The sequence below is a fragment of the Hylobates moloch genome, unplaced genomic scaffold (genome assembly GCF_009828535.3).
Source record: "Hylobates moloch isolate HMO894 unplaced genomic scaffold, HMol_V3 SCAFFOLD_15, whole genome shotgun sequence".
NCBI classification, from domain to species: Eukaryota; Metazoa; Chordata; class Mammalia; order Primates; family Hylobatidae; genus Hylobates; species Hylobates moloch.
The window spans coordinates 2,127,189-2,142,166 of record NW_026652290.1 but is presented as its reverse complement, the minus strand read 5'-3'; the positions used below and the strand labels follow the sequence as shown (position 1 = coordinate 2,142,166).

At 59.5% G+C, this 14,978-nt stretch overlaps 2 protein-coding genes across 9 annotated transcripts in view; one reads left to right on the top strand and one right to left on the bottom strand.

The window, feature by feature from the left end:
- Nucleotides 1-2,060, top strand: part of AANAT (aralkylamine N-acetyltransferase) — a 17,649-nt gene extending 15,589 nt beyond the window's left edge. For all 3 annotated transcript variants that reach the window (XM_058429171.1, XM_058429170.1, XM_058429172.1), the window contains exons 2-4: nt 609-846; nt 1,111-1,265; nt 1,602-2,060. In XM_058429171.1, the coding sequence (XP_058285154.1) occupies nt 684-846; nt 1,111-1,265; nt 1,602-1,907 (624 nt within the window). In that variant the 5' untranslated portion in view covers nt 609-683 and the 3' untranslated portion in view covers nt 1,908-2,060. The remainder of the gene's footprint in view (nt 1-608; nt 847-1,110; nt 1,266-1,601) is intronic.
- RHBDF2 (rhomboid 5 homolog 2) overlaps nt 839-14,978 on the bottom strand; it is a 36,900-nt gene continuing 22,760 nt past the window's right edge. For 4 of the 6 annotated variants that reach the window (XM_032179079.2, XM_032179082.2, XM_032179083.2 and 1 more), the window contains exons 3-19: nt 13,305-13,475; nt 11,694-11,815; nt 11,043-11,238; nt 10,767-10,970; nt 9,620-9,748; nt 9,134-9,252; nt 8,784-8,978; nt 6,981-7,092; nt 6,680-6,754; nt 6,318-6,479; nt 5,964-6,073; nt 5,770-5,833; nt 5,576-5,670; nt 5,181-5,256; nt 4,934-5,034; nt 4,615-4,768; nt 2,816-3,982 (exon numbers count right to left, since the gene is read on the bottom strand). In XM_032179079.2, the coding sequence (XP_032034970.1) occupies nt 3,563-3,982; nt 4,615-4,768; nt 4,934-5,034; nt 5,181-5,256; nt 5,576-5,670; nt 5,770-5,833; nt 5,964-6,073; nt 6,318-6,479; nt 6,680-6,754; nt 6,981-7,092; nt 8,784-8,978; nt 9,134-9,252; nt 9,620-9,748; nt 10,767-10,970; nt 11,043-11,238; nt 11,694-11,815; nt 13,305-13,454 (2,484 nt within the window). In that variant the 5' untranslated portion in view covers nt 13,455-13,475 and the 3' untranslated portion in view covers nt 2,816-3,562. Of the gene's footprint in view, nt 899-2,815; nt 3,983-4,614; nt 4,769-4,933; nt 5,035-5,180; nt 5,257-5,575; nt 5,671-5,769; nt 5,834-5,963; nt 6,074-6,317; nt 6,480-6,679; nt 6,755-6,980; nt 7,093-8,783; nt 8,979-9,133; nt 9,253-9,619; nt 9,749-10,766; nt 10,971-11,042; nt 11,239-11,693; nt 11,816-13,304; nt 13,476-14,069; nt 14,113-14,978 lie in introns of those variants that run through there. The other 2 variants (XR_009210152.1, XM_058429167.1) reach the window with 2 other exon arrangements.

Sequence of the window (14,978 nt, the reverse complement as noted above, 5' to 3'; positions counted from 1 at the left end):
TCTCAAAAAAAAAAAAAAAAAAAAGTAGAGGCTCCCCAAGGGCCCACTTTGATTAAGGGGCTCTCTAGGACCAAGGGCTGAGGCTACCTAAAAAGTTCTCCGCCACAGGATCTTGCACCCAAAGCACCGGAAGCCTCCCTTTGGGGAGGTAAGATAAACCACATGAATGGTGGTGTGGGGGACCCGGGCGCCCACCCACTGCACAATTACATTAGACGTGGTCAGAGGAGGGTCACGAGTCCTGCCTCCCCTCCCACCGTGGGCAGCAGGGTTGGGGTGCCCCAGGCTCCACTGAGCCCTGCTCATCCCTGCCACCATCTGTGGGGCTCAGAAGCACCCAGAAGGCACCCTGAGACCAATGTCTGCAGGTCTGCAAGGTGGCAAACCTCCAGGGATCCTTCTGGCTGAGAGGGAAAGGTGGGGAGACAGTGCCAATGTTTGTAGTGCCTGGTAACAGCCTCGGGGACCGGGGACCAGGTACCTGGGGAATGTGATTTAGGGGCTGGCTCCACCCCAGTTCCTGCTACAAAAGAGGCCAGATGCATACTCTGGGGCCTGCCTCCCTGGAGATGAGGATCAGACCCCTGTCCCTTGCTGTTCTCCAACAGGTGCTGGGAGGCCCTCCTTGGCTTAGGAGGCCACTTCCAAAGCTGGGGCGCCCCAAGGAGGCACCAGTGGCCAGGATGTCCACGCAGAGCACCCACCCCCCGAAACCCGAGGCCCCACGTCTGCCACCTGGGATCCCCGAGTCCCCGAGCTGTCAGCGGCGCCACACACTCCCTGCCAGCGAGTTTCGCTGCCTCACCCCGGAGGACGCTGTCAGCGCCTTTGAGATCGAGCGTGAAGGTGAGTGGCCCCGCACAGGGTCAGAGGGATGCTCCACTCTGGTCCAGTTATCCTGTGGGGAGGACACCCTTAGTCTCCTGTCCTTGGAGACTGGGTCCCAGAGTTATCAGACCATGTGTGCGCTCAAGAAAGTGGGGGAAACAGCAGCCCTAAACCCCATTTTCCTGTGGGGAACGGGGCATCTGAGTGGACACTCGGGGTGCAGCAGACAGTGGATGCGAGGCACAGCGACTACCAGTCACTCATCTGAGCCTCCTGTCACAGCCTTCATCTCCGTCTTGGGCGTCTGCCCCCTGTACCTGGATGAGATCCGGCACTTCCTGACCCTATGTCCAGAGCTGTCCCTAGGCTGGTTCGAGGAGGGCTGCCTTGTGGCCTTCATCATCGGCTCGCTCTGGGACAAGGAGAGACTCATGCAGGTGAGGACACGGCTGCAACGCCCACCTCCAGGGAGGCCTCTGAAGACCAGAGGTCAGCCAGATGGCGGGGAGGGGAGCCCAGGGGCTGGGATTTCTTCCTCCAGAACTGGAGAGATGAGTACAGGCTGCAGGCCTCTCCCAGACAAGACCTTCTGGGTCTTCTATTTTCTCCATGGGGTTGGGGGTATGCCTCCCAATTTGGGTCCCTCCTTGGCTGGGGCGGGAGCCCTGACCACAGGCACCCAGGGGACACCTGCTCCCTGCCTGGGTCAGTGGTTGGGGGGGACCACGCGTCAGCAGAAGTGACCTGGGCTCTCATCCCTTGCTTGCCCCCAGGAGTCGCTGACGCTGCACAGGCCTGGGGGCCACATAGCCCACCTGCATGTGCTGGCCGTGCACCGCGCCTTCCGGCAGCAGGGCAGGGGCCCCATCCTGCTGTGGCGCTACTTGCACCACCTGGGCAGCCAGCCGGCCGTGCGCCGGGCCGCGCTCATGTGTGAGGACGCGCTGGTACCCTTCTATGAGAAGTTCAGCTTCCACGCCGTGGGCCCCTGCGCCATCACCGTGGGCTCCCTCACCTTCACGGAGCTCCACTGCTCCCTGCGGGGCCACCCCTTCCTGCGCAGGAACAGCGGCTGCTGAACTGGGCTGCCCACCTGGCTGCCAATGTGATCCCTGTCTCTGCCCTGGGCTCCTCTTAGCTCAGCTGAGCATGGAGACAGCAGTTTCCAGAGAGCGGAGAGAGCAGGGCTAAATAAAGAGGAGATAAGGTGGCTTCTCATGGCGCGAGCTGGAGTGGTGTGTCCTGTCTGTCCCCACGAGGCCTCTGGACCTCCTGTGTTCTGAACTCTGTACCTGAGACTGGGCTGGGTTGGTAAGCAGGGACAATGGGAGGTGCTGTGGGGTTCCTGGCTCCTTTCCTCCTCCTGGCAGGTGGGCAAAGGCACCAACGCAGCATCCTCACAGGAGCCCATTGCTCAGCGGGGGGTCCTTATTCTCCCCAGCCTCATGGATGCTGCTTCCCACCCTTAGCCCCTGGGGTGGGGGATAGTGGGGAGCAGGATGGGGCAGAGGCGGGAGGCCTGTGCTGTGGAGGCAGCTTGGGGCAGGGAAGCTGGTGCAGGACCCTCTGCCCATGGTAATCAAGTGGTAATACCCGGTGCCTCCCTGGCCGCTCCTCAGTGTAGTGGGCGAGGCACCGGCACAGGGAGTGGACTCGTCCCCAGGTGGGGTGACAGGACAAGTGCTGTGCCTTCTCCTCAGCGCCATCCCCATCAGGCAGGCCACCCTGGGCCCAGGCAGCCCCCTCCCTGCCGTGGAACCAAGGCAGAGCAGGTGGGGGTGGGAACCCCAGGGGCCTAAGGATTCAACCCAGCCCTCCCAAGTGGACCCCTGGGGTCTCCCATGTGACCCCAATCTGCTTTCTGGCCCAACTAAATCCCCAAGATGCTCCACAAGTTTTCCGCTGTCCACCGGGCCAAACTGCTGTCTCTGAGCGGCTGATGGCTGACCCCTCACCCTCACCCCCAAATCCCAGTTTCATGCTGAGGTCTCCGTTAAAGACAATATACTGCCGCAAAGAATATTATTTAACCCACGAGACGTCATCCGTACAAAGTTAGCGTTACTTTTAAAAATGAAGACCGTGATATGAACTGGTAAAAAACGGGCCTGATGCGCCTCAAGCACCCCCTGGGAGCAGGCCCTGGGGTGGCTCCGCCCAGTCTCATTCTACCTGAGGTCTGCTTGTGTCTCCCCGCTTGTTCTGTGCCCCCAGACCATGGCCAAAGCCTTTCCCACAAAGTCCCATCTGAGAGCCTTATGGATGGGCTCACAGGGCAGAGGTAGGAGGAGAAACAGGAAGGGGCATGGTGGGCACCCAGGCCTGGGGCAACTGAGGGCACAGCCACGTCCCCAGCAAGGGCACGCTGCAGTAGTAGTGGGGGAGAAGGCACCAGCAGAGGCAGCACTGAGGACCCTGGGAAGAAAAGGACCCCGCCCCAGGAGATGGTCCCAGCCAGGAGCGGGATATTAGGACCTGAGACCCAAGGCTCAGAGAAGCAGGTGCCTTGGGTGTGCCCGAGCTTGGGCCAGGATCACACAGGCCTCACGCCCCCGAAAATCCCCGCCTTAACCAACCATCTCACGCAGAGTCAGCCTCACCTGGCAGGGGGGACCCAGGTCCAGAGCCCGGGCCCTGTCTTGGGTCTCTGGCACACAGAGCGCTCTGCAGAGGGCAGCCCTCGCAGGCAGACCCTGTTCCAGCAGTGCTGAGGGGCAGCCGCGTGGCCCGGCGGTCAGTGCAGCACCTGGTCCAGCTCATACTTCTCGCAGAAGCGGCTGGTGAAGGGGAAGCAGGTGAGGTGCTCGATCCAGGGCCAGTTAATGGGGTAGATGTACAGCCAGAGCACGAGGGCGGCGAAGAGGCCGGCAAAGGCCAGCAGTGACACCAGGATGAGTGCCCGTTTGCGGTACTTGTCGCTGGTGCCGAAGGTGATGTAGGGCAGGAAGGCGAAGGCCAGCAGCAGGCCACTGAGGAAGCCGAAGATGTGGGCGATGTTGTCGATCCAGGGCAGGAGGCCGCAGATGAACAGGAAGAGCACGATGGCCGAGAGGTTGAGGAAGGCCTTCCAGGGCCTCTCCAGCAGCGGCCAGCTCTGGAAGAGCTCCACGAAGAGGCAGGCAAGGAGGCCGAACTGTGAGCCGGCTGGGCCCACCTGGGGTGGGGCAGGGGAGACACAGCTTCAGGCGTCGGGTGGGCGGCCTAGGCCGGGCCTGCACCCTGGGTCATCCCATCGATCAGCTCCTCCCCGGCAGGCATGGGGACCCCCGAGGCTGAGGGGTGGGAGGTCGGCTGGAGCTGCTGGACCAAAGCTGGGCCTGCTCTGCCCATTCTTTCAGCAAACACTGAGCACCTACTGTGTATGTGCCTGGTGTGGGTCCATAGCAATAAGCAAGACAGACAAGCCTTTTCCAGGCTGCACACGGTGGGGAGAGGACGGACACTGATCAAACTAGATCAGTCAGGTGGAACTGATCAGACTGCCGACGGCGCACGGACGTCATTTCCTACCACTCGACCTACAGATAGCTAGCATACTGTCAGGCAGTGGGCACGGTTAGGAAGATAAATGAGGTGGTGGAGGGACAGGGTGACTCAAGAGCATCACTGTTCCCTCTCGCCGGGATTAAGAGACCAGCCAGTAAGCCCCCAGATTAGCTGTCCATCCACTGTGGAGCCCAGCACTGGAGGGGCCCCGTGTCCCTCTGGCAGACTCCAGGTGGGTGGAACAGGAGCAGCAGGGCTGGCCCCCTACGTGCGGAAGGGTCCCATCTTCCACATCCTTACCTCTGCCCGGTATGGGAGGAAGATGGTGCTGGCGAGGTTGCCTGTGATGCCACTGAGGATGAAGATGATGGCGATACGGTGCCAGCCGGCCAGCTTCTCCAGGTCCCTCAGGATGGTCATTTGAAAGACCACAGACACGAGGCAGTGCACCACACTGGGGGAGGGACACGCCAGGCAGCGGCCTTCAGCCAGGCACTTCAGGAGCAGTAGGCTTCGGCAGGTTGGGCCGGCCATGCCCTGGCCCGGGAACCTTCCCCCAGGGGTCCAGCTGGGTGGCCATCACAGGGGTCGGGTTTGGGGGCAGTGAGGAGCCTCTTACCCAGCGTGTAGGAAGAGAGACAGCCAGAGCCTGTAGAACTGATCTGGGACCTCAGGGTTGAGGAAGGGCAGCAGCCCACACACCTTGTCCAAGCAGTGCACCTGGGAGTGGGCGTATGGTGCTCAGCGCCCCAGAAGCAGGCTGAGTCTGAGGCCCCGACATGGGAGGGAGTGTGTGAGCCCTGGCCCCAGCAGGCTGCCATGCCCAGCGTTCTCTCCTCCACTACCCCAGGCCCGCCTCGCCTCACCTGGGAGCACAGCGTTGCTTCCTCATGGAAGTAGCCATGCATGAACTCACAGTATTCCCGGGTGGTGATCTCACAGCTAAGGGGGTGGTGAGGCAAGAGGGGACATCAGGGCGCTGAATAACCACTGCCCACCTTGTCCAGAGCCCAGCACCTGGCTACAGCAGGCATCCCCGGCAGGAAGGGGGATGCCGCATCCAGAGCCTTCGACTCTAGAGCAAGCTTCCTTCCTCCAGCTCGCACCATGGGTAGCCCCAGAGCAGGGGAGGGAAGGACAGTTATTGGAGGGCATCGGCCCAGCGGCTGTGAGTGGTGACAGTGGAGAAGCCGTGGGCCCACAGGAAGCCGCAGCTCGGGGGGGCAGCGGGATGGCGGAGGCCAGGGCCCAGGTCGCTCACCTGCCCTTGGTGCCGATGCAGCAGGGGCGGCCCTTGATCTCGCAGTCCATGTGCAGGAAGCCTGTGTGGTTGCTCCTGGCCTGCTCCGTGCAGATCTGCCAGGAGGGGGCACCGGCAGGGAAGTGGGCTGTGCGGCAGGCAGGTCCCCATCCCTAACCTTCCCAGACCACTCCCCGCCGGGGACACTCACTCACCGGCCACTTAGTGATGTCATCGGGCCAGATGTGGGCACCGCTGGAGGCTGGCTCCTCGCAGGTCCTGGAGACAGGGTTCAGATTGGGCTGTGGCACACCCAGCCTGCCACGTCCACCTACCCATGTCCCTGTGGGTGGCTCAGATGGTGTGGCTATGCCTGACCCTGAGGCCCAGCAGAGGCTCCAGGCCCTACCTGGGGTCCTGGTGGCAGACAGCCCCCGAAGTCCGCTTCTGGCCCAGATGAGACTTGACCATGGGGGGCCCAGTGTCATCCTGCCACTTGACAAAAGTGGCCAAAGTCTCCTGGAGGGCGGAAGAAGGCTAGTCGGTCATGCCGGGGCCAGGTCACCCCCACTGGAGTGGGCGAGGACAGAAGCTTTTCCCATCTCCCCAGGGCTCAGTCTCATCTACAGGGGTCTGGGAAGGGTGGGGCGGGGAGGAGGGAACGTGGTCACTGCCCTTGAAGGGCCTGTCCCCCAGGCCAGGGCAAGTGGAGCTAGTCCGGGACCAGGGTCTGGCAGGGGTAGGAGGGAGGGCCTGCCCCCACCGAGCAGTCCTTCTGCTGGGTCTGGATGCAGCCGGAGTGGTCATTCTGGACACAGCAGCCTGAGCCCCGCTCCAGGTCTCGCTCCCGCAGCACCAGCTGCTCGATCTGCCGGTCCTTCCGGATGCAGGGCGAAAACTTGGCCCCCAGGTGGATCAGGTCAATCTGGGGTAGGGAAAGGGAGGGGAAGGAGAGAGTGAGTTTGAGCCCCAGACCTGGGAGGGGTCCATCACTCCACCTCTGCCCCGCAGAGTCTCCCCGTGATGAGGGGCCTGTGGGTGGGTGAGGAGCCCACCTGCCCAGCTGGGGGTGACGGGGCACAGGGACTCCTGGCTCAGATGATGTCCCCCAGCCTGGGCCCTCACCGAGCTGGGGCCGATCCAGAAGTTCTCCTGCTGGATGTACTTCACGCTCTCGTACACACCTTTGTTCCGCAGCACCTGTCGTGGAGGTAGCGCAGAGGAAGGCGTCAGAACAGTTGTGGGCCCTGGGCATGGGGGCCTGGGGCAGCTGTCCCCAGGATAGAGCCTCCAGGAAGGGGCCAGGCTATGGTGAGCACCGCCGTGCTGGGGCCAGATTGTTGCGGTGGGAGGGATTAGGTACCCACGACGCTGAGGCCTCCTAGGGGAGGCTGGGACCCCCAGCATGGAGCCCGACCTGACTCACCAGCTGGGTGGTGACGTGCTGGGCAAAGCCCACGGGTGCGATGCCATATGTGCAAATCACCAGCAGCGTGATGATGATATGGACGAAGGTCAGCCAGTAGGTGAAGTAGGGCCTGTGCAGAGACGCCTCGGGTCAGCTGAACTGAGCTCTTATCCCAACCCCCAGTCCCGGCCACAGGGCCACCCTGGCCCGGTCGCATGGCTCGCCTGGGCTCCCTGCTCTGCCCCGTCAACTCATCTCAAACCAGAGGAACTTTTAAGATGAGCCTCCAAGCATCTCTCTCCTGGCTTAAAACCCTTTGATAGCTTTTCACTGGCCTTGGGACAAATTCCAAAATCACCCCCTCTTGCTGGCTGCAAAGTTTTGCCTGACTGACCACCTCTCTGGCCTCTTTGCCTGCATTTCCTGGGATGCACTTTGCCCTTCCAGCCCCAGGGCCTTTGCACATGACACCACAGTTTGTCCTGACTGTACCCCTCCCCACCAGCTGTTCACTCTCCCTCTCTATCCTCCTCCGGGACACCCACCACACCTATCATTGCTTGTTCTTTTCTTTCTTTTTTTATTTGAGACAGAGTCTCGATCTGTCACCCAGGCTGGAATGCAGTCGTGCGATCTCAGCTCACTGCAACCTTCGCCCCCAGGTTCAAGCGATTCTCCTGCCTCAGCCTCCCTCATAGCTGGGATTACAACCGCCCACCATACCCGGCTAATTTTGTTTGTCTTTTTAGTAGAGACCGGTTTTCACTGTGTTGGCCAGGCTGGTCTCGAACTCCTGACCTCAGGTGATCTGCCCACCTAGGCCTCCCAAAGTGCTGGGATCACAGGTGTGAGCCACCGGGCCTGGCCATTGCTTGTTATTTTCTTTTTCTTTTTTCTTTTTTCTTTTTTTTTTTGAGATGGAATTTTGTTCTTGTTGCCCAGGCTGGAGTACAATGGCGCAATCTTGGCTCACTGCAACCTCTGCCTCCCAGGTTCAAGTGATTCTCCTGCCTCAAGCCTCCTGAGTAGCTGGGATTATAGGCACGCGCCACCACGCCTGGCTAATTTTTTGTATTTTTAGTAGAGATGGGGTTTCATCATGTTGGCCAGGCTGGTCTTGAACTCCTGACCTCAGGTGATCTGCCTGCCTCAGCCTCAGAAAGTGCTGGGATTACAGGCGTGAGCCACTGCACCCTGCTTGCTTGTTATTTTCTAATCTGGGCCCAGTGTTTATTGGGCTGCTGCAAATCAGATGCCCTGTTCCTCCCCAAGGGCTCTGCACAGCCTCTCCCAGAGTCCCCTCCCTCCCAGCCCCAGCTTCTTCTTTTAAAGTAGAGGTAGGGTCTCACTATGTTGCCCAGGCTGGTCTCAAACTCCTAAGCTCAAGCAATCCTCCTGACTCAGCCTCCCAAAGTGCTATAATTACAAGTGTGAGCCACGGTGCCCAGCCCTGGCCCCAGCTTCTAACTGGCCTCTGACCCACCCTGCCCTCCCTGCTCCACCCTCTGGGGGCTCCATTTTAGGGCCTGCAGGCAGTGACACTCAATCAACATTTGCTGACTGACTGTTGTCTGGGAGCGAGGCTGAGGACCAGGCTCAGAAAGCATGGGGTGGAGGAGAGGCAGCCAGCACCCCTGGCCCTTCCCAGGCCATGTGCACAACCCTTGGGACAGGGTGCGCCTTCGAGCTTGTCACTACGCTCCTGATCCGCAGGAGATGCTCATGAAACACTTGCTGAATGAGTACGGGGGCGCTTCAGGAGGGCCCAGAGGAATTTGGAAGCTTCCAGGCCCTCCTGGAGGCTCCAGGGCGATACCTCACCGGTGGCTGTCGAAGCTGTCCAGCTGCCGCTGTACGGTGCTGCTGATGCTGCGGCGGTAGCTGCGGTTCAGCCAGTTGCCCACCACGCCGAGGCCGTAGTGCCGCTTCTTCCGATCAAAGGCAAAGTGCTTCACCTTGGAGGCAATGCGCTTGCCGCGCCGGGGCCCGGGGACTGGGGCTCGGCCACACTCCTTCCTGGTGGGGATGGTGGCTTTCAGCCTGATTCCCCCACCAAAATACTCCCAGACCCCACCAGGGTGCTCAGAAGGGGCTTGGGGGCCAGGGTGAGGTCTGGGGATGCCCCCAGGCTGGTGGCTGGCCTGGAGGAGGGACTCTGCCCCAGCACTCACAGAGGGATTTGCACCCCATCGGGGGAGACAGGGGAGGCTGAGTGTGGGATCCCTCGGAAGTAGCTGGCAGAGAGTGGGGGGGACTCAAAGACATCATCAGGCATGGAGCTCATTTCTTCCTGGGGTGGGGGACACGAAAATACAGTGTAAGGAGTCTGTCCCAAACACTGAGCCCCAGCACCTCAATTCAAGGGCAGGACGCAGCTGAACAGACGGGCTCTTCACAATGAAATGGGAAGCCACATGCCCGTCAGCCCCAATGGTGACTTTCCCGGGTGGCACTGTGCCCCACCGCAGGTCTTCGCCCTACCCAACAGAAAGATGGGGGCCCAGCAGCTCCACACAGGACCATGCCACATCCCACCAGTGGGCCTCTGGGTCGCTCAGGGGTTCCTGAACATGATCAAGGCCAAGGTCACCTCACCCAGCTCCCAGGCCACCCCACCCCACCCCTCCTGTCCCCGAGGGCCCACACCCCATGCTTGCCTTACTAAAAAACGAGGAGTCAAACGTGTCTGCCCCATCGACCACATCCTCCTCCAGGAAGCTCGGGAAGGCAAAGCTGCGCTTGATCACCCGGCATCGCTGTCCAGTGGCACCCAGCACCGAGCGCCCCTGTGCATGGACAGAGGCACAGCCATCAGGACCAGAGCCTGGCCACCTAGGCCCCCAGCACCAACACCGAAGGAATCATCAAGCCCATCCGCCTGCAGGCAGCACCTTGGCAGGAGGGATCCTGCCCAAAGCATGGAGGTTCTGCAAGCTGAACGGGCAAGAGGAGTTCCTGAGACTGGAAGGCCAGGAAATGAGGCACCAGCTTCCGCTGGCACATCACTTTTGGCACCGTTTGGAGTCACCTTTCCCTTGGTCCCTGCTGCCCCTCTGCCTTGGGCTGCTGGTACCCTAACACTCAAAGCAACCTACATTCTATACCCTCACTCCCGAGGCTTGGGCCATGTCTCCCTGTCCTGTTTCTTGGCATGGAATACCAGGCCCTGCCCACCTTTCTGATCCCATCTCCTGCCACAGCTCCCATAACCACCCCTCACTAAAACCACATCAAACCGCCTGCTGCTCCCTCAAAGCACTGTACTTCCTCTGGGCTCCTGGCCCTTGCATAGGCCATTCCCTCTGCTGAGAATGCTGTTCCCTTCCTTCCCTAGCGAACATCTCCTTGTGTTTTCTGGGCTTAACTCAATGTCTTCCCTGATAACAACCACTCTCCTAAACTGACCACCCTGAATCGTGACCCTCACCCTGGGCTGCGAGCTCAGCCAGGATGGCGATGGCTCTGCACCCGGTGCCCAGCACGTAACAGGGACTCGGAAAACCCGGGTGGCTGAGGAGCAAGTATGCATCTCACTTCCCACTTCCCCAGCTTAAGGGTCAGCACAGAGACCAGGTTCCTAAACTTGGCAGGGGGTCACATGAGATTTAAGACAGAAGGACGGATGACTGGGTGCTGGGCTTCAGGGTCCCTCTTTGCTCAGGGATCCCAGCACATCCACTGTCCTTGGCACCGTAGGCGGATGCCCAGGTGAGCTTTAGGGGATGCTACTATGAGGAGTGGAAGGGAGGGGCAAGGAAGGGAGGCCGGGCAGAGGTGGGGGCCCTGCAGGAGGGAGCCCTGCACCTTGAGGAGGGCAGCAGCAGCTTGAAAGCTCATGTGGGCCACAGACATTCTCTTGCGGCGCGGCAGGTGGGAGTAGCCAGAGCGGACACTGGTGAAGGAGGTGAGGGACAGGACTCCGGGGGTCAGCGGTGGGTGCGGGGCGTGGGGCCTGTCCATCTCCTCTGGGTGGCGGAAGGCCCGGCCCCGGGCCAGCGGATCCACAATCTGGAAGGGAGGGAGGCGGTAAGCAGAGCCACTAGGGTCCCCACCCCTGCCCCCTTTCCCCATGGATCCCACCTTGGGCATCTTGCAGGGCTTTGGGGACTCAGTGCCCTGGAAGGACGGTGCCTCCTGGCTGGGGAGCTCTAGGTCACGCTGGCACGAGGCCTTCAGGCGGCCGTAGCGCACGCTGCAGTGGTGCAGGCTGCGGCGCTGCCAGTGCTGCCGCTGCCCCTCCCAGTCGCCGCTGACTCCAAACCACTGGGCTGCGCCCCTGCGGAGGCAGACAAGGGAAAGGTGGGCATACGCTTATCTACGCCTGTGCACCTGAGTGTGTGGAAGGGGTGATGGCATGTGTGTGCCCGCGTGCCTGCAGGGAGGTGGGGCGTGGATCTGCCTGTGAGGCCCCTGGCTGGAGCCCAGTGACCAGATGAGTAGAAGCAGGGGATGACTGGAGCATGAGGAGCCAGGCTTGGGCCCCAGGCACCCCCACACTGATCCACCCAGTTCCTCGAAGCCCCCTAGCCTCCATACCGTGACATTCCGCAAAGCACATACCCATTTCCCCATCTATCCCATGATATTAGGCTGCAGGGAGACATTGCTCATTAATGCCGGCCTCCTCCTTCCAGAGAGGGGACACAGGGACCAGGCCCAATAATGTCCAGGCCCCAAGAATCCACAGGTTGCTGGGTGGGGGGTGCTGGGCTTGGGTGTAGGGAGGCTCACTTGCGGATACTCTGGGACAGTGAGGCCTGGCGGCGGAAGCCGGGGCGCTTCTCTGAGCTCTCCTGCCATCGGCTGTGCGGCTCCTGGAGGCTGACGCTCTTCAAGTAGGCTGGGTTTTTCCTCTTGGGGAGGAAGGAGGGAGGGCAGGCGGTGGTGTGTGCAGCCCAGGTCCTGGGTTGGCTTTTCTTTAGCCTCCCATTCTGAAAACCCTGAGAACAAACCTCAACCCCGATTTATGCCCCAATTTGCTTTCATTTGGAAATATATACATATGTGTGTGTGTGTGTGTGTGTATATGTATGTATATACATATATATATATATATATTTTTTTTTTTTTTTTTGAGATGGAGTCTTGCTGTATTGTCCAGGCTGGAGTGCAGTGGTATGATCTCGACTCACTGCAACCTCTGCCTCCCAGGTTCAAGAGATTCTTCTGTCTCAGCCTCCTGAGTAGCTGGGACTATAGGCATGCACCACCACACCCGGCTAATTTTTGTATTTTTAGTAGAGACGGGGTTTCACCATGTTGGCCAGGCTAGTCTCGAACTCCTGCCTGACCTCAAGTTATCTGCCCGCTTCGGCCTCCCAAAGTGCTGGGATTACGGGTGTGAGCTACCATGCCCGGCCTATATATATATTTTTTGGGACAGAGTCTTGCTCTGTTGCCCAGGTTGGACGGCAGTGGCACCATCATGGCTCACTGGAGCCTCAACCTCCCAGGCTCAAGCAAGCCTTCTACCTCAGTGTCCTAAGTAGCTGGGATCACAGGCATGTGCCACCACACCCAGCTCTTTTTTTTTTTGCAGAGACAGAGACTTGCTATGTTGTCTAGTCTGGTCTCCAACTCCCGGGCTCAAGTGATCTGGCTGCCTCAGCCTCCCAAAGTGATGAGATTACAGGCATGAGGCGACGGCGCCCAGGCTCATTCTGAATTTAAAATCGCCATTGTCTAACTTTTCTCCGTCAAGGCCAGCGTGTGTTTTCCTAACTCCTCATCCAGTCCCTTCCCTCCGCGCCATGGCGCTCCTGCCCGCTGCTGTGTCTTCTGCAGAGCTCTCGGGTGAACGGGGGCGTTAATATCGCTTCTCTTTATACTCCAGGCTGTGCAGGAAGCCCACGCTGCTACAAGCCCGTTTTCAATGAGCTCTTTATGGGGCACTAGACCAGACTGTCAGAAACACTGATTTGTTCTCATCCTCCCAAAGGAAGCGGGCACTGCCTAGGCGGGCTGCTGATGCCAGGGAGACACCGTACCCTGCTCACCCATGTCAAAGAAAGCCCCCAACTCTCAGAAGAGAGACTGAGAGTCCAGGCCTAGGGGGTGAAATGAAAACAGCCAGGGCCCCAGGGTTACCAGCAAGCACTTTCTTGGGGCTGGCCCTTCCTATGTGCCTCTGACCACGATGAGAGCGAGCCCGGTTCCCGGCCTTACTCCCTGCGATATTTCGGGCCCAGGAAGGAGGGGGTGGGGCCCGAGTCAAGGGCTGCACAGGCAGCAGCTGTGGCTCAGGAAGGAGCCCCTCTGGGAAGTGAAACTGTCCAGAAAGTGTCATGTGGGCACATCTGTTGCCTATGGCAGAACAGTGAGCCCCCAGGCCAGCCCCCTTACCTCAGACAGCATGCTGTCCTGCTCGCCAGGGGCCTGGGTCTCTTTCTCGGGTGGCGGGATGGTGATGGAGAGGTTGGGTGGCTTCCGGCTCTGCAGGCGGCTGCTGGACACAGAGGGCACGCTCCCGCCATTCTTGTCAGCAGAGGCCATTGTGGGCAGGAGGCGGGAGGGCTGGAATGGAGACCGGAAGAGCAGTGGTGGGAGGTGGTGGTGTGGGGTGGCGTGATGTCAGGACCCTGACGCCAGGGCATGCAGCCCAGACCAAGAACCAACCTGCCTAAAGTTGGTTCAAACATCTCTGGGCGGCTGGGTGCGGTGGCTCATGCCTGTAATCCCAGCAGTTTGGGAGGCCGAGGAGGGTGGATCACGAGGTCAGGAGATCGAGACCATCCTGGCCAACATGGTGAAATCCCGTCTCTACTAAAAAATACAAAAAATTAGCTGGGCATGGTGGCACGTGCCTGTAATGCCAGCTACTCGGGAGGCTGAGGCAGGATGGCTTGAACCCAGGAGGCAGAGGTTGTAGTGAGCTGAGATCACACCACTGCACTCCAGCCTGGCGACAGAGCAAGACTCTGTCTGAAAACACACACACACACACACACACACACACACACACACACACACACCCAAAAACAAACCATCCCTGGGGACTAAACCCAGCCTGAACCAGGCTGAACCTCAGGCACGGTGGCTGAAGTGAGGTCTATTTCTGACAGTCATTTGCATCCTGGACCATACGGGTCTGGGAGGTCCTCAACTTACCTCATCAATTTCTGATCCCTCCGCTTGAGGCAAGAACCAAACCCTGAAAAGAGCATGAAGATGCAGGCCAGGGACGGTGGCTCACGCCTGTAATACCAGCACTTTGGGAGGCCGAGGTGGGCCGAGAGATGAGAAGCCTACCGTGCTGGTCCCTGTCCCCCAAGGCCACCCAGTTTATTTTTCTTGTCTTTTTTCTGTAGAGGTGGGGGGTCTCTCCATGTTAGCCAGGCTGGTCTGGAACTCCTGGGCTTAATTAAGCCATCTGCCTGCCTCGGCCTCCCAAGTGCTGGGATTACAGGTGCAAGCTCACTGTGCCCAGCCCCAGTTCATTTTTCAAAGATAACTAAAACTGGCTGGGTGCGGTGGCTCACGCCTGTAATCCCAGCACTTTGGGAGGCTGAGGCAGGTGGATCACCTGAGGTCAGGAGTTTGAGACCAGCCTGGCCAACATGGTAAAACCCCATCTCTACTAAAAATACAAAATGAGCCAGGTGTGGTGGCACATGCCTATAATCCCAGCTACTTGGGAGGCTGAGGCACGAGAGTTGCTTGAACCCAGGAGGCAGAGGTTGCAGTGAGCCAAGATCATGCCACTGCGCTCCAGCCTGGGCGACAGTGAGAAAATGGTCTCAAAAAAAAAAAAAAAAAAAAAAGATAACTGAAACTGCCACCTGTCTGGCACTTTTTCCCCCATAGTGAGAACACTGTTTAACAATAAAAGTGGTATATGCTTATTGAAAAAAAAAAAATCACACAGCCGGGTGTGGTGGCTTACACCTACAATCCCAACACTTTGGAAGGTTGAAGTAGATGGATCACTTGAGGCCAGGAGTTCGAGACTAGCCTGGCCAACATAGTGAAACTCCATCTCTACTAAAATACAAAAATTAGCCAGGCATAGTGCCTCAT